Raw genomic sequence first — 18,428 nt, forward strand, 5'->3', positions numbered from 1 at the left:
AAAAAAGAGGAACAAATGTAATAATCTGAACAATAAAGATTTAATTAAAAAAAATAAAATATATTTTTAAAAAAAAAGAAAAAAGAAAAGGAGGACTATAGCATCAACATGTTGCTCTTCATTGGACCCAAACTGCTTCAGTTGGAGAAAATCATTTATTTCTCTACCATGACCCATGTAAACTAGTCATTCCACACATTCCTAGATGCAGGAGCAGGCAAGTATTGGCTGGGAAACTACAGAAATCTAAACTTGACCAAACTGTTGGTGTTGTTTAATGTTCTATGCATCCACCCCTTTCAAAGCACTCTATAATTTGCTATCAAATGTACATCAGTTCCTTCCCAGTCATTTCCAAATTCCAGAGGTAGCTATGGTCAACCTACAGTGCATCTGCACTGCATTCAGTGAATGTAAGACTCGGGTCACAGGTTAGTGCATTATAGTTAAGTTGTAAATAGTTAACCACAATAGTGGCAAGCAGCTTGCTTCAGAAACCTGAAACAGAACTTTAGCATATGTCCAACCAATGGTACTTACAAAATAACCTTTTAAAAAGTGCCATTATTGGACTCTCCCTCCTAGGAGTATGCCCCTGATTCCACCTCCCTTCTTCTCTCATAGGTAGGCATCTCCTAAATGCTAAAGGAACCCACAAGATTTGGTGGGCAGCAGCAGCTAATCCTGGGATAACCCACTGAACCTGTCTTCAAGGCCCCCTTTTCTCTGACTTAGTGAGCCAAAGCAGCCCAGTGTAGGCTCATTTCTCTACCTAGTCCCTTTCCTGTTGCTTCCTCTATCCTAGACCCTTCCTTGTTTTACTGTCCCCAGCTTTAATAAACATCCTCAAAAACACAAATAAAAATAATCTGTATCTGTATGTATAAAAGGCTAATATGACAAGTGTCCCCTCGGGAGTTTGACCAGGAGATCAGGAGTTTGATCACTCACTATGATGTATGCTGATCACCAGGGGGCAGCGCAGAATGAAGGAAGATTCCGGCCAGCAGCCAGCAGCCAGAAGGCCCTGATCAGCCCTCATTACCAGCCAGGCATAGGGACCCTACCTGTGTACAAATTTCATGTACTGGGCCTCTAGTAGTAGTAGTAGTAGTAGTAGTAGTAGTAGTAGTAATAATAATAATAATAGTAATAGTAATAAGTGTTATTATTGCCCAGCCAGCGTTGCTACTCAGTGGTTGAGTGTCAACCCATGAACCAAGAAGTCCCTGGTTCGATTCCCAGTCAGAGCACATGCCTGGGTTGCAGGCTCAATCCCCAACAGAGGGCATTCAGGAGGAAGCCAATTAATAGCTGTCTCTCATTGATGTTTCCATCTCTCTATTCCTCTCCCTCTCTCTCTAAAATAATTAAGAACATATTTTTCAAAAGTGCCTTTATTGGGCTATTTTTAAATGTGCAACAATCTCTATATATAAAAGCATAAGCGACCATCCGGCTGTTCGACCCTCTGACCAGTAGCTATGATGCGCAATGACCACCAGAGGGCAGACACTCAATGCAGGAGCTGCAGAGCTGCGGTGACTTGGCAGCTGTGGTTCTCAGGTGACGCACCTGGAACCAGAGAGGAAGGAGCCTGATTCTGGGGTGCATCACCCAAGAACTGCCCTCTCACAATCCGGGATGTCAGAGAGTCGGTTTTGGCCCTATCCCTGCAGGCCAGGCTGAGGGACTCCACTGATGCACAAATCTGTGCACCGGGCTTCTAGTTTGGATATAAAAAGACCAAATTTCACAAAATAAGGACTGTAAACTAGTGGATTAGCATTTTATAAGCATTCATTATGGTCCTTAAAAATACATGTAAGTACAATGAATAAATAGTTTTAAAGGTCACAGGATGCCTTTTAGTATTTCAAAAATTTGTATTATTTGTTAATTTTTATAATAATCATTTTGTAAGGCTAAACCTGAAATTTGTTTCCTTGCAAAATGTTTTTCTTTAGCACACTGGTTTATTATACAAGAGTTGCTGTGAGTTATAGAACTGCCTTGTTCCATTTTTCTTTAAAAGAAATCCCCAGGGAACTCAGAGAATTAAACTCATAAATTTAATTTCAATATCTGGTAAGCTGTGAGGACAATTATTAAAGCAGTCATTTATGAGTACCTAGGGGAAACCCGAATGATAAACAGTAGTCAATATGAATTCTTCAAACACAAATCATGCCAAACGAAGATAATTCCTGTTTGTGATAAGATGACAAGGTGAATGGTGAAAGAAGATGGTGCAGAGTTAACATATCTTAGAGAGAGAGGCATCTGATATAATTTAATCTGTCATTCTTATAAGAATACCAGAGAAAGATAATAAATAGAGCTAGTAAAAGAGAAAACTGATGGAACAGCTAGAATTGGTTTGGTATAAGCTCAAAGTGAGTGGAACAGATGACAGAGTAGGATACATTTAAAATGCAATACATCCCAGATCATGAATAATTACAGTTGGGTTATATTAACATGTATTATAATTTTAGTCAGTATAAGCAAAATACCTGTAGCTACATACACTATTGGGGAGAGAAATAAATTAAATGCATTATTATTATATTGAAACTGTTTAAATCAATCCCATGTGGAGTGTTTTTTAAAGCCAAGTATTTTTCATAAAGAGTATCTTCATGAAATGAATAACGAATGTAAATGGAAGGTATCTGTCTGTACAGACCACTGAGAAACACCCAGAGGCTGTGAAGAGATTCTTCTGTGATTTGCGGGGGGTGGGCGGGGGCGCGGGGGGGGGCGTGCTAATCCAAGACTTCTTTAAGTCTACAGAGCAAATCCAAATACTTAGCCAGCGGTTCTCAACCTGTGGGTCGCGACCCCTTTGGCGGTCGAATGACCCTTTCACAGGGGTCGCCTAAGACCATCCTGCGTATCAGATATTTACATTACAATTCATAACAGTATCAACATTACAGTTATGAAGTAGCAATGAAAATAATTTTATGGTTGGGTCACAACATGAGGAACTGTATTTAAAGGGCCAAAAGGTTGAGAACCACTGCTGACTTAGACTAGTATCAAGGTTCTTCATAAACTGGGTCAGACTATCCTCTCCAGTTGTATTTTATACTGCTGTTCATCCTATCAGAACAATCACCACTCCCTGAGCTTTCACACCTATAGTGTATGTGGCTTATCAGCTTAAACTATCTTTCACTTCAATGTCTTCCTGTAAATAGTCTCATCAGTACTTTAAGACCAAACTCAAAAGCTTATTTCTTCAAACATAATCTTTCCAGACTTCCTAATTAAATTAAAATTTTCACTCTTCCAATACTCCCATAGAAACCTGTTTAAATTTCTATATATGCCTTTGTTGTTGTCTTCCTTGTATGAGAATTAACATTGTACATGTTGATTTCCCTGTTAGACTGAACTCCTGCAGGGTGAGAGCCATTTCTTATTCATTCTTAACCTTTTTCACAGGATGCACTTAACAGATATTTGTTGAATTGGATTGAAACTGAAATAAACATACCATCTTGACACTTATTATTGAGAAAGCCCTATAATTCCAGGGCAATTACTATTGGTTTGGTCTTTTCCTTTCCAGAATTTCATGATTATTTTTTAGTGCTGGGAATAAAATAAAACTAAACACCTGAAAACAAGTAAGTAAATAAATATATACTCTCCCTACCATTCAATTTTTATCAGGCAGTGAAAAATAAAAGACATTTACCTGACATCTGGAATGACCTTTCTTTTGGACTCTGAAGGACTTAGAAATGCTCAATTCAGCAACTGGGCCATGGCCACATCCAGATTCTGAATCCCTAAAGCATTAAGGCAAAGCCATTGGAGAATCAGGATTGAAGACCACCAAAGAAGGAGACTATTATAGAAATCATCTCATAGTTACCATGTACCTTCTCTTACACACCTTATTCAGATAAATGTGAATTCAAAGAGGAACATTCAGGGAGGCAGGACTGATAGGGAAACTGGAGGACTCTGATCTGGAAAATAAAAGACTGATTCCTTCTAGTATATTGGTGTTTGGGGTCCAAATAGAGGTTGCAAGCCTGTATCTCTGAGGTGGAGCATGAAGAGATTTTTTAATTTTTTTATTGCTTAAACAGCTTTATTATGATATAATTATTATTTTTGTACACATATTTAATGTGTACAACTAGTTGAACTTGGACATATACATACACCCATAAAATCATTTTGGAAATTCAAGCTTCCAAGAGACCAATGTAGGGCTGCCAGTATTCTTAAAGGCGAATGTTACTTTTGCTATAAATTGGTGATAAAAGCAGTTATAGGACAGCACAACTCGAGGGGAGATGAAATGAAAATAAAATTTCAATTGGAGTCTTACAGAACTTACATCTGTCTCTTTTTTTGTTTGTTTGTCAGTTTATTTTGTTCATTAGATTCCACATTCTTTTTTTCCAAGAAAAACGATTTTAAACATAATAGTCACATGCAATAAACCTTAATATTTCAAGAAAAACAATTTTAATATAATAATATTACCAAAACTGTACTAGCATAGTATAATATCACAAAAGTTGTAGGAAATATTAAAAATCTTCAAATAACAGGATTACTTCAATTATATTCTAAAATATTTTTCCCTCTGGCTCTATTTTGGTTCATCAGTTCATTATATTCCACAAATGAGTGTGATCATGCGATATTTTTCTTTCCCCGACTGGCTTATGTCACTTCGCATGATGCTCTCCAGGTCCATTCATGCTGTTGCAAATGGTAAGAATTTCTTCTTTTTTACAGCAGCATAGTATTCCATTGTGTAGATGTGCCACAGTTTTTTAATCCATTCGTCTGCTGATGGGCACTTACTAGTAGGTTGTTTCCAAATCTTAGCTATTATACTAGTAAATTGTGCTGCTATGAACATAGGGGTGCATTTATCCTTTCTGATTGGTGTTTCTGATTTCTTGGGATATATTCCTAGAAGTGGGATCACTGGGTCAAGTGGGAGTTCCATTTTTAAAGTTTTGAGGAAACTCCATACTGTTCTCCACAGTGGCTGCACCAGTCTGCATTCCCACCAGCAGTGCAAAAGGGTCCCTTTTTCTCAGCATCCTCTCCAGCACTTGTCCTTTGTTGATGACAACTATTCTGACAGGTGTGAGATGGTACCTCATTGTTGTTTTGATTTGCATCTCTCAGATGATTAGTAACTTTGAGCATGTTTTCATATGTCTCTTAGACTTCTGTAGGTCCTTTCAAAAAGGGTCTATTTAAGTCCTTTGCCCATTTTTTGATTATTTACCTTCCTTTTGTTCAGATGTATGAGTTCTCTGTAAATTTTGGAAATTAAACCCTTATCAGCGATAACATCGGCAAATATGTACTCCCATGCAGTGGGCTTTCTTGTTGTTTTTTTGATGGTTTCTTTTACTGTGCAGTAGCTTTTTACTTTGATGTAGTCCAATTTGTTTATTTTCTCCTTAGTTTCCATTGCCTTAGTATCTGTATCAGTAAAGATATTGCTATAACATATGTCTGATATTTTGCTGCCTATGGATTCTTCTAAGATTTTTATGATTTCCCATCTTATGTTTAAGTCCTTTATTCATTTTGAGTTTATTTTTGTATATGGTGTAAGTTGGTCGTCTAGTTTCATTTTTTTTGCATTTGTCTGTCCAATTTTTCCAACACCATTTATTGAAGAGACTATCTTGACTCCATTGTATGCTCTTCCTCCTTTGTCAAATATTAATTAAGCATAAAGTCTTGGGTCAACTTTTGGGTTCTCTGTTCTGTTCCATTGGTCTATCTGCCTGTTCGTGTGCCAGTCCCAGGCAGTTTTGAGAACAGTGGTTTTGTAATATAGCTTGATATCTGGTATTGTGATCCCTCCAACTTTGTTCTTCTTTCGCAGGATTTCTACGGCTCTTTGGGGTGAGATTTTTTAAAATGTCCATAGCTACTGATTCTGCCTAAGTTTTTATCACAGTGCTTCATAGGAAGGACTGTGTGGCTTCATAATGTGGAAATCTCTTCTCACCTTGAATTATGAGCAGGAAGTGCTTCTTCCCCCCCCCCCAAGGCCCCTCTGATAGTTTAGCTTATAATAAAATATTATTCCAGCATCAGAGAACTCTCAATAGAACCCTCTTACAGAGCCTGTCATGTAGCACACACTCAGGAAGTAGCTTTTGTGGCTTGCCCTTAGAGAATCACAGGCTCACAGAAAGGTTAGGACTGCTCTGTGTGATTTGCTAACTAACAAACACTTGCTGATTTAAGGGAGACAGAACACGTGCTCATTAAAAACACTGCTTCTAGGCTCAAATAAACTTGGGTTCAAATTTCAGCTCTTCCACCTGCTAGCTGTGTAACCTTGGACAATGTCCTTAACCTTTCTGTGCCTCATCTGTCAATAATTATGAACATGGGTAATTATTGTACCTCTTTCATGAGTTTTTTGGACTACAGGAAATGAGGTTCACAATATCTAATGTATAATAAATGCTCAAATAAGGGCAAACTAGAATTAATAGCTTTTTAAGAGAGGAGTCACACCCATACAGGCAAATGAAAACTATTGAGAACAGAACATGTCCAAATAAGCAAGAACTTTATAGTCAACTAGAGGCCCAGTGCACAGATTTGTGCACCAGTGGGGTCCCTTGGCCTGGCCTGTGGGGATTGGGCCGAGACTGGCTCTCTGACATCCCCCGAGGGGTCTCGGATTGCAAGAGGGCACAGTCTAGGCTGAGGGACCCCACCGTTGTAAGATAGGGGCCAGGGAGGGAATGCAGGAGGGCTCCAGGGTGTGTCCAGCCCCTTTAGCCCAGTCCCCATTGGCTGGACCCCAGCAGCAAGCTAACCTACCAGTTGGAGCGTCTGCCCCTCGTGGTCAGTGCATGTCATAGCGACTGGCTGAACAGTTGAATGGTTGGACACTTAGCATATTAGGTTTTTATTATATAGGATGAAGCCAAATCAGAAAAATAGGCTAATGCTATAGAAGACAATTCTTATGAAAAGGAGAAAAGAAACTGTCAGCAAGTATTGGGACAAGCTCTGGAGACTGTTTGGGGAAGATAACTTGAGAGTGGTCCAAGGCCAGAGTAGATACATGGTGTGTGGGGAGGGAAATTGATCAAGGTAATTTCGATTTTCCCGAAGCATTTGTAAGCCATTGGAATTATTCAAGTATCAGAATGTATAAGTGGGCACTGTCCTCAACATAGAGAAAAAGTAAAAGAAACCTGAGGACAGTGAATGAAAAATGAGTTTATATATTCACAATTGGCCATTTTTAGTGCTCTCTATAGAAAACTCATAAAAACTCAGGGCTTTCTGAAAGTTACATTTCAAACTCATTAAGCCCTAAAGGGAATCAGCAGGACTACATATGCCAACGTGGACAGCAACCAAGATATACATGGAAGTGAATTACAACATTGTTTTTTAGCATGTTCCAATTAGTACTACCTGAAAAAGCATATATGTGTATGCATGCATATATATGACTGTACATACATTTATATGCCTAAGAAGTGAGATGAGGGACTTAAAGGGGCTCTTCTTTATTTTTAAAACCATTTGTACTGTTTGCATTTTTACCAAGAATATGTATCATCTTTATAAGTTAAAAAGAACACCAGAAAATAATAATTCTAAAAATTCAGAATATTGCACAGTTCTTTGCACAAAGTAGGACTCAGTAAATGTTTGAATGAATGGAGGAAAGTTATTTACTTGCCCATCAGTTGGTACATGAGAAGATAGAAAGGAATATAAAAAGAAGTGAAAGAAATAGAAGGGGGGAATACAGAAATCACAGAAGCTACCTGGAGCAATTTTCACTTCCTCATAAAAGAAAAAGAAAATAGAAGGAAAGCTGCTAAAGGAAAGAGCTGATGAACACCTTCCTCACTCTAGTGTTAGGATTTATATGACGGAATATAGTCTGCGGTCTGTTGGCCAATATTCCAATGGACTTTGCAAGTATGAGAGCCTGTAAACAGAAGGATCTTTAAGGAGCTGATCAAAGCTCTGCTGTTGGAAGGGGCAGAGCAGAGGTTAATGTTCTCCTTTTGGTGATAAAAGATGTTTTGCCATGAGAATGCATCTCAGTGAGAAGCCCAGGGATTTTATGGAAAGTGCAATAAAACATACCGTATTAGTAATAATATATGCCATTTGAAGAACACTGCTTTCCCAAATATGACAGTTTATTATGAAATGCCTTTCCATGAAGAACAGAAGAAATTAAAGTTGTAAAACCCTACTAGGTCATCTATTCTCTCCTAGAAGGTCTAAAGCAGATTATATTCCATCATATAAATCCTAACACTTTCAATGATGTATAAGGGGGATTTACATTAATAAATCCTACATGAAAAACACAGACACAAAGCAGCAATACTGAATGCAAAGAAAAGAGAGCCACATTTACTAATTCCCTACATCCCAAAGTGATTATGAGTTGCCAGCGTGTGTTTTAATTTATATTTAAAAAAAGAATTACAACTTCATTGAAAGCTTAATAAATGAAGTTATCAGAGTCAAGTTAAAAAAAAAAAAGAACACAAATGCTATTTTCATTGACCATTTTAGAATGCTCATGGGAGATAACCAAACTCCTGAGCAAATATGGGAGATTCGGTCCTGTAGCAACCCACGTGTACCTTTATTTTTACAAGGCAAACACTCTTGGCCAAGGTGATAAGATGATTGAACCGAGTGCAGTGACTTTCTTGCGATTACAGCTAATTTGCTCTTCAAAAACCCATTTATACTGATCATCTTAATTTTGTTATTTAACAATGAGGACCCTTATAGATAAGTTTTCTGTTTTATTTCACTTTAGTTTTCAGATTCTTCTAATTCCTTCCATTTTTATCCATCTGTGAAAAAATAGGATGCTTTCTAACTTTGTGATAACTACTCACTAAATGGCCCATAGGAAAGCACAATGGGAATCCAGACTTCTTTTTATTAAATGTTCTCTTTCCTTCTACTTTTTTCTCTTCCTTAGTCATTATCTAGAGATCTGGATGTGCAAACAACTTCTTATAAGTGGCTCTTCCTCTCCTGGGCTCATTCTCCCATTCTGTACAAAGAAGAGCTAGATCAAAGGAGTGCTAACTTTCAATGGCATTGACTCTATTAAGTTTGAGTGACAAGACACACAGAAGTCTTTCTTGACCCTATTATCAACCTCACAGAGCTGAAGGCTCTCTCTAGTTAGATGCCCACACCCTGGTGGAGCATGCTTAGCCTTCAGTGCTGTCCTCGGGGTAGTGAAACTTCTCTTAAATAAAGTGAGGGCCTTCCACCCAGACTCTGGCTTGACCTCTCGGGGATCTCAGTTGGTAGAGGTTATGCCAACCAACTTCTATGACACAATAGATACTCATTTGGTAGACATAGTAGAGATTCTATTAATACTTTGTGGCCTACTGAGAACTCCAATAAAAGAACTCATAATGAGGGACGGCCATTTCTTTTGAAGTACTGCAGTCCAGGCTCTGTGAGTTTACCCCTCAATCCCAAATCTTTCCTCAATGGATTAACAGGAAAATCAGTAATGGTGAAATTTAAGTGTGCAAGGGAATACAATGGCTACCTGACATCTGTAGATGGCTATATTAACAAGCAGCTTTCAAACACGGAAGAATACATAGATGGAGCTTTGTCTGGACACTTGGGTGAAGTTCAAATAAGATGTAATAATAGCCTTTATATCAAGGATGTTGAAGATGAGGAAGAAGATGGAGAAATGAGAAAATAGCCTCTTTTGTGGGAAATTTTTTGTACATATATTTCTAGACAATAAAAATTTGTTTTTTCAATTTGAAAAAAAAGGACCTGTAATGACAACTCACTGAAGGCTCTCCATGATCCTGCAATTGTTTCTCCTCTAAACTACACAACTACACTGTCATCTTCATGGTGCCTGTTTCAGTTAGGGTTCCCCACAGAAACAGAAGCAAGGAGAGAGAGAGAGAGAGAGAGAGAGAGAGAGAGAGAGAGAGAGAGAGAGAGAGAGAAACAGTTCACATACACACACACAAAAATTAGCTCACATAACTGTAGGGGCTGAAAAGTCTGAAATTTGTAGAGCAGGCCAACAGGCTAGAAATTCAGGTATGAATTGATGTTGCAATCATGAAGCCAAAAATCTACAAGGTAAACCTGGCATACTGAAACTCAGGAAGGATTTCTATGTTACATTCTTGGAGTCGGATTCTTTCTTCTTTGGGAAACCTCTGTCTTTGATCTTAAGGTCTTCAAGTGATTGAATGAGGCCCACCCACATTATGGAGAGCAATTTGCTTTACTCAAATTCACCTGATTTAAATGTTAGTCACATCTAAATAAATACCATCACAGCAACATCTAGACTAGTGTTTGACCAAACAACTGGGCACAATAGCCTAGCCATTTGACACATAAAATTAATCATTACAGTTTACAATTATGGCCTGCCTTTGGTACTCACATAGGCCACTATTATTCTCCTTTGAATTGGGTTACCTTGGGCTAGCTGATACTAGCCTTATACCCTGTTCCCTAAGTCCTGCCAGATTTTTTGATACCAGGCCTACACTTTTGGTCTGTTTTTCTACTCTATTAACTGCTTCCAAATAGCTTCAGCACAAGCTGCTAGACCAGTAACAGCAGACAACAAACAAAAAGAAGTCAGTAGCTCCTGTATTCTAGCTCAGGAAATTCTTCTCCTTCAAACTTTCCCATGAATAGGCTTTATTGGCTCCCCAAAGCACTTGGCTTTGTGTACTGTCTCAGTCTCATGTGGTGCCATGCCAGGCCGTTTGCCTTATTTCTGACCTGCTATTCCCTCAGGACCCTGTTCCCAATCTTTGCTCTCCACCAACAATGGGCAAAGAGGTTCCATGTCTGTGCTCCACCATCATCTGGAAAGGAAAAACAAATAGAAGTTACAGCTCTTAAAACACTTTCACATCCAGATATCACTAACTGGTATTCTTTTTTTAAAAAATATATTTTATTGATTTTTTTTTTTTTTACAGAGAGGAAGGGAGAGGAATAGAGAGTTGGAAACATCAATGAGAGAGAAACATTGATCAGCTGCCTCCTGCACACCTCCTACTGGGGATGTGCCCGCAACCCAGGTACATGCCCTTGACCGGAATCAAACCTGGGACCCTTCAGTCCGCAGGCCGATGCTCTATCCACTGAGCCAAACCGGTTATGGCGACGAACTGGTATTCTTGATGCCACCCTGAGAGTTTATAAATGAGCAAAGCCTTATTTGGTGGATGAAAAATCTGAGGTTTAGAAAGAGTAAGTCCTCGGCACAGGGGCGCATAGCTAGGCAGTACACACGTCCTTGCTATGGAGACCAGGACTCTGGGTTATTTCATCAAACTAGAAGCACCTTTACAAGAAGTAATATGCAACATTGTTTCTAAAAAGATCACAAAGTCATTTTCTCACCTGTCACCTAGTCATTTCTTGCTTTCTTAAAAATTGCCCACAGCATTCTTTCTCTAGGCCTTAGGCTGCCGAGATACGGAAATTCTCCTTCATTTTGTATCTCAGAATTTTAACTTGAATTTAACCTACAAAGTCATTGACTGCACAGGCTGTTTGTTTGCAATACAGTTTGCTAGCAGGCACATAATGGGTGAGTCTGGACAAAGTACTTTCCATCCTGAGAAAGTACTAGGTCCCAAGTAAGAGAACCTGGCCCAAGGAATGGCCATAAAGACTTTGTAGACAGAAACTGAAAACTCGCTGGGGTTGAGCTAGATCCAGAGCCCTCAGGCCAGGCATGCCCAAGAAGGCTTTGAGGGTAGAGTTTTTAATGAGATGTGAGAAATAGAGGATATTAGGCAATATCGGGATGGTCCAGAAGTGGTTAATAGGGCAATATCCCCAGAAAGTAAAAAGAACATACCTTAAGAGGGTCTAGTAAGCAGTAGGCAGAAGTCTAGGCAAGGTTGGCAGCAGCTTCAGCAAGCAATGGCAGTAAGCAACAAGGGGCTGTGCTAGACAGTAAGCTATGAGGCATCATTGAGTGTTGGACACAAGCCATAGACAGCTATCTCTTCAGATAGGCTGACAGGCAAAACCAGAGAGTTCTGGCCGTGAACACATACAGATCTGAAGAAAAATGGTAAAAGCAACAGAATTCCAGTCTTCAAAGGAAAAGGATACCAAGTATAAAGCTAAGGCAGGGACCCAAGCTCTCTGGTAAAAAAGAGTGGGTAACAGACGAAGAATGAGCTCCTGGGTATAGAGGAAAAGGCCAGGGAATGGTTACAGGAAGGCATCAATAATCTATTTATAGCTTGGTTGGTGTGGCTCAATGGTTGAACATTGGCCCATGAACCAAGAGATCATGGTTTGATTCCTGGTCAGGGTACATTCCCAGGTTGTGGGCTCAATCCCCAGTAGGGGGGCGTGCAGGAGGTAGCTGATTGATACTTTTCTCTCATTGATGTTTCTATCTCTCTATCCCTCCCCCTTTCTCTCTCGAAAAACAATAAAAACATATTTTAAACGCAATCTATTTATAGTAGGACTGAGGCACAGTCTGAGAAGGACTTAAAGTTACATTGCCTTAATGACCCTGGACTCTTTAAATCTCATTTGACTATAAATAGGATGGAGCTCAGAGTCTTGCTGAGTGGGGTGAAGTAGAATGATGGCCTACATTTGGAGGCACAGATGCACATCTGTAAATAAAGGAGGACTAAGGGAGCATGAAGTCAATAGTCAATCCCCTTCTAGGGCTTTTGGACTATAGAGAAAACTTCCCTAACCAGAAGAAAACCTGTAAGGAAAGCCCAGTTATACCTGTCACCACCTTTCTAATCTAGGGATCATGAGATGTGGATCTCTCTTTCTCTTACACAGGGTATCAGTAAGAACCCTCCAAAGCTAAAGCAGAAAGAAACATAACAATAAATATCTCATAATCCTAGAATGGGATAGCTGGAAGAGTTTAGCTCCCAGCACTAAGAAAGTGGGGAACCTGAGATCTAGAGTCCATTCAAAGACCTGCCCAAGATCAAATAATCAATAGAGTCTGGGACTTAGGTTTCCTGATTCTCGGCTCGAAGTTATTTCTATCAAACCCCCCAAAGAAATAATCCAATAAACACACAAATTGGAAGACAGCTTTATGACAGACCAATTGCTATCCATGCTTTGAACAATCAAACTGACTTATCTCATTTGATTTCAAAACACACATACATAGATGTAGATTAAGAGGGTAGAGAGACATCAGCAGCCATCTATATATACTAGTATAAAAGGCTAAGAGACTGTCAGACCATTCAACCAGTAGCTATGACGTGCAATGACCACCAGGGAGCAGATGCTCAACGCAGGAGCTGCCAAGCTGTGGTGACTTGGCGGTGGCGGTTCTCGGGTGATGCACCCCAGAACCAGAGAGGAGGGAGCCCGATTCTGGGATGTGTCACCTGAGAACCACCCTCTTGCAATCTGGGACCCCTCAGGGGATGTTGGAGAGCCAGTTTTGGCCCAATCCTTGCAGGTTAGTCTGAGGGAACCCCATCTGCTGGAGGGACCCCACAGACAAACTTCAAGCCATGGCTCTGTCCCAGGTGCAGCGGGCTGGGGAGGGATGGGGGGAGGTTGGCTCCAGGGTGTGTCTGGCCTGTCTTGCCCAGTCCTGCCCTGCCAGCCACCTTCTAATTAATTTCCTTCCAATGTTCACAAATCCGTGCACCAGGGCACTAGTCATATATAATAAGTTAACTTACCTTCCAAAACCTGACTTGCTTTGTAATTTGAAATATAAAGACCTATAATATGTACCCCACCACAAAAAATGTGCTATATATAGTAAATTTCAGAAGCATGTTAATCTCAAAATGCCAGTATTTCCCTGTTGCTATAGTTATGGCATCTGGTTAAATCAGAGTTCAGCAGCAGTAAGCAATGCTAACATTGATCCCAGCCAATTTTGTGCTTTGCTTCTAATGCAGGATGAGGAAAATAGGAACAAAACAGTCACTTTCTCTTCCACTCCCTCCCAGGAGCAAAGTCCCTTAGCTAGTCTGGATTAGACAATATATTGACACCCCAACTAGCACAAAAAACTGGACTCATGAGTACCAAAGTATTGATTTCATGGTACAAGCAGCTCCAGGTTTATAACTGGGAGCTACATGTTCAGGAAGTGCTAATATGCCAAAGTTGCAATCTGCTCAATCAGAGAATTTTTTTAAATATATTTTTTATTGATTTTTTTACAGAGAGGAAGGGAGAGGGATAGAGAGAAACATCAATGAGAGAGAAACATCGATCAGCTGCCTCCTGTACACTCCCCACCGGAGATGCACCCACAGCCAAGGCACATGCCCTTGACTGGAATCAAATCTGGGACCCTTCAGTCCACAGGCCGACACTCTATCCACTGAGCCAAACCGGTTAGGATGATCAGAGAATTTTTATGCTTAATATAGTTGAAAGCTTGAATATCAATTCCTTTTACAAACATGCCATTTGAGGATTAATGGTCAGCAAAAAATGAAGGCTTTCAAATGGATTCATCACTTTGGGCTCCATAGCTTTCCATTTGAAAATTTTCATTTTAAACTCCTATTATTTCAGGGCTTCTTTTATTTGTGTTTCAAAAGACATTGTCTTAGGTAGGTTTCTCAGGTTTATGCACTGGTCCATTAATGGGCCTCTCTACATAGCCCTCTATCTCCTTTACTCTAAAGAGTGATTTGGTCTCCAAATGTTATTCTGAACATTTAGGAGCCATCATAAATATACATAACAGAGTATTTCTAAAGTTGTGACAATAAAATCAATACTGTATAAATTATGGCATGGACTTTAAGGGTAGGCTACTCTGTAGGATTGGAACACAGACCTAGGCCCATTTTTTAAAAAAGGGCAAATAGCAGATTTTCTGTACTCTTTTCTCATGTGTTAATTTTCTCTTGAAATTTGGTATATTTTATGGGTAAACATATTCTAGAAAATACAATCCATATGCGAGTTTAAATGGGCTTTTCAAAAAAATTATTCATACACAGCTACTGAGCTTGTTCCATTGATGTTTAAACAAATTGATAATTGATACTTCCTTGTAAAGAAGTTCTGATAGTTATTCTGACAGGTGTGAGGTGATATCTCATTGTAGTTTTTATTTGCATTTGCCTGATAATTAGTGATGCTGAACACCTTTTCATGTGCCTGTTAGCCATTTGTATATCTTCTTTGGAAAAAGGTCTATTCAGATTCTCTTACACCTGTCAGAATGGCTGTTATCAAAACCAAAAAAAAGGAACAAGTGTTGGTGACAATTTGGTGCAGCCACTATAACAAAATGTATGAAGATTCCCCAATAAATTAAAAATGGAGCTACTATATGATCCAGTGATTCTACTACTGGTATCTATCTGAAGAAAACTAAAACACTAATTTGAAAAGATATATTCACCCTTATGTTCACTGCAGCATTATTTATAATAGCCAAGATATGGAAATAACCTAAATGTCTACTAATGGATGAATGGATAGAGAAGATATTATATAATGAAATGCTATTCAGACACACAAAAAGAAAGAAATCTTGCCATTTGCAGAACATGGACAGACTTTGAGGGTATTATGCTAAGTGAAATAAATCAGTCAGAGAAAGGCAAATACCACATGATTTCACTTATATGTGGAATCTAAAGAACAAAGTAAAACAAACAAACAAAAAAAACAAAATAAAGCCCAGACTCAGAGATACAGAGTAGAGATTGGCGGTTGCCAGAGGGAAGGGTAGTTGGGAGGGGGAAAAAATGGAACAGGAGTTAGAAATACAATCTTCCAGTTATAAAATAAATAAGTCATAGCAATATATTGAACAACATGAGGAATCTACACTAATAAAAGACAAAGATGTTAATTGACCATACATTTGGTATGCCCAAGCCACGCCCACCAGCCAATCAGAGCGACTATATGAAAATTAACCCAACCAAGATGGCATCTGGCAGCCACGGAGCTGGAGCAAGGAAGAGGTTTGGTTGCCCTGGTGATGGAGGAAGCCAAGCTTCCTGCGGCTGGCTGTAGCATCCACAAAAGGCAACAACGTTTCAATTATAGAAGCTAAATCAATCCCAGATACCTGCTTCCAGCTAGCCTCCACTGGGAGCTTAGGTGGCTGGGGGCTGTGGCCAGCCTTTAAACAGCCATCAGCCCCTCATCCAGGATGGCCACACCCTCATGGAGTGAGGGTCCCTGCTGGGGGGCTTGGCCAGACTGCAAACAGCCATCAGCCCCTCACCCAGGCTGGCCAGGCACCCCAGCGGGGACCCCCCCTCCCTGAAGGGAGTGTGGCCAGCCTGAAAACGGCCCTAAGCCCCTCACTCAGGCTGGCCAGGCACCCCAGCAGGATCCCCACCCTGATCCGGGACACCCTTCAGGGCAAACCAGCCGGCCCCCACCTGTGCACCAGGCCTCTATCCCATATAATAAAAGGGTAATATGCAAATTGACCCTAACAGCAGAGCGACTGGGAATCACTGGTCACTATGACACACACTGACCACCAGGGAGCAGATGCTCAATGCAGGGGCTGCCCCCTGGTGGTCAGTGCGCTCCCACAGGGGAAGCTCTGCTCAGCCACAAGCCAGACTGACTGCTGCCAGTACAGCAGTGGTGGTGGGAGCCTCTCCCACCTCCTCAGCAGTACTAAGGATGTCCGACTGCAGCTAGGCCTGCTCCCCGCTGGCAAGTAAATATCCCCTGAGGGCTCCCAGGCTGCCAGAGGGATGTCTGACTGCCAGCTTAGGCCCAATCCCCCCAGGGAGCGGGCCTAAGCCAGCAGGTGGTCATCCCCTGAGGAGTCTCAGACTGTGAGCGGGCACAGGCCAGGCTGAGGTACCCACCCCCCGAGTGCACAAATTTTTGTGCACCAGGCCTCTAGTCTAATAATAAAACCATAATATGCTAATTAGACCAGACATCCTTCCAGACCAAGCTGTGGTGGCTGGAGGCTGAGGTAGAGGAGGTGGCCGCTATGGTGGTGGGGGCCAAGCCCCTTGCACGGATTTCATGCATCAGGCCTCTAGTCCTATATAATAAAAGCCTAATATTCAAATATTCAAATTGACTGAATGGTGGAATGGCTGGTTACTATGATGTGCACTGACCACCAGGGCACAGACGCTCAATGCAGGAGCTTCCCCTAGCCCACAGGCCACAGGCCAGCCAAGGTGGGTGTGAGTGGGGGGCCCCCCTGATTACCCTGCTGGTCACCCTGCAGAGGGAGGCAACCTGCAGTGGTGGTGGGGGGTGGGGCTGGCGAGCGGGTGGCACCAGGACAGCCAATGTGGGTGCAAGTGGGGGGGGGGGGGCCCTGATCACCCAACTGGTTACCCCACAGATCAGCCCTGATTGCAGGCCAGGTTTCAGGAACCTACCAGTGCACGAATTTTGTGCACCAGGCCTCTAGTACCTTAATAAAAATAAATACAATAGCTGTAGGACAGTGGTTCTAATTTCCAGAGGATGAGGCCCAGAAATCAGAATTTTAAAAAGATTCCCAGGCGATTCTAATGTGCAGCCAAGGTTGAGAACCACTGCTGTAGATCTCCATATTAAAAAAAAAAATTCTGATAGCAGACTATATAGCACATCCTTGACAGGAGCATGTTCTCAGAATGGTACCTCCTCTCTCTGACCAATTAGGAGTGTGATGCACCCCTAATTGACTAACATGTACTGGTTTCTGATAAAATGTCTGCAGTGCTTATGCACTGTGATATATTCATTTAGTCTGGGTTGGCAGACATAACTATGATAATTGACTCCTCTGCCTTAAAGCTTGAATGACTTTCATCTGGTCATACAGGTCAGTCCTCACGTTTCAGAAAGTCCTTCACAGAGACAGAACCAAGCTTTGGTCATCTTCACACAAGGCCAATTGCTCATCTCAGTTACTATAGTTCTCACTTTTAAGCTCTCAGCTTGAGAGGGTTTTAGATTCATGGGAGGTCTGTGACTATGATCTTTTAAAAAACTATATAAATATAATATCAGAGGTTGGCTTTCTTTATTTTTTTCCAATAAAAATTATCTATGGGATGCCTGCAGAATGTGTGCCATGTCTACAGTACACGAGAATCTTAGCAACAGCTCCCCATTTCCAACACTTGACAATTCATGCACACTGCTCACATGTCAGGAAGAATTCTGACATTTTGAATTTCTATTTATACTGCTGTGGCAATATTTTCATCACGCAATATGCATTATTGGCAAATATGTCCATTCCTATTCCTAAATGTCTTATCAACATTACCATGTTATTAAAATACTCAGAGTATAACTTCCTTGCAATGACAATTAGTGATGCTGAGCACCTTTTCATGTGACTTACCCTATTGGTGTTCACATCAACTCAAAACTCAAAATGGCATTAACTACTAAGTCTTGGG

General features: G+C 40.7%; 1 protein-coding gene across 1 annotated transcript; it reads left to right on the top strand.

Annotated features, from left to right (window-relative positions):
• Nucleotides 1-373: 373 nt before the first annotated feature.
• On the top strand, nucleotides 374-9,754 carry LOC132224806 (small nuclear ribonucleoprotein F-like). Its single transcript, XM_059679908.1, has 3 exons — nucleotides 374-431; nucleotides 5,888-5,907; nucleotides 9,476-9,754. The coding sequence occupies exons 1-3, from the start codon at nucleotides 374-376 to the stop codon at nucleotides 9,752-9,754; spliced, it is 357 nt and encodes a 118-aa protein (XP_059535891.1).
• The last annotated feature ends 8,674 nt before the right edge of the window (nucleotides 9,755-18,428 follow it).

This window comes from Myotis daubentonii, chromosome X, assembly GCF_963259705.1.
Source record: "Myotis daubentonii chromosome X, mMyoDau2.1, whole genome shotgun sequence".
NCBI classification, from domain to species: domain Eukaryota; kingdom Metazoa; phylum Chordata; class Mammalia; order Chiroptera; family Vespertilionidae; genus Myotis; species Myotis daubentonii.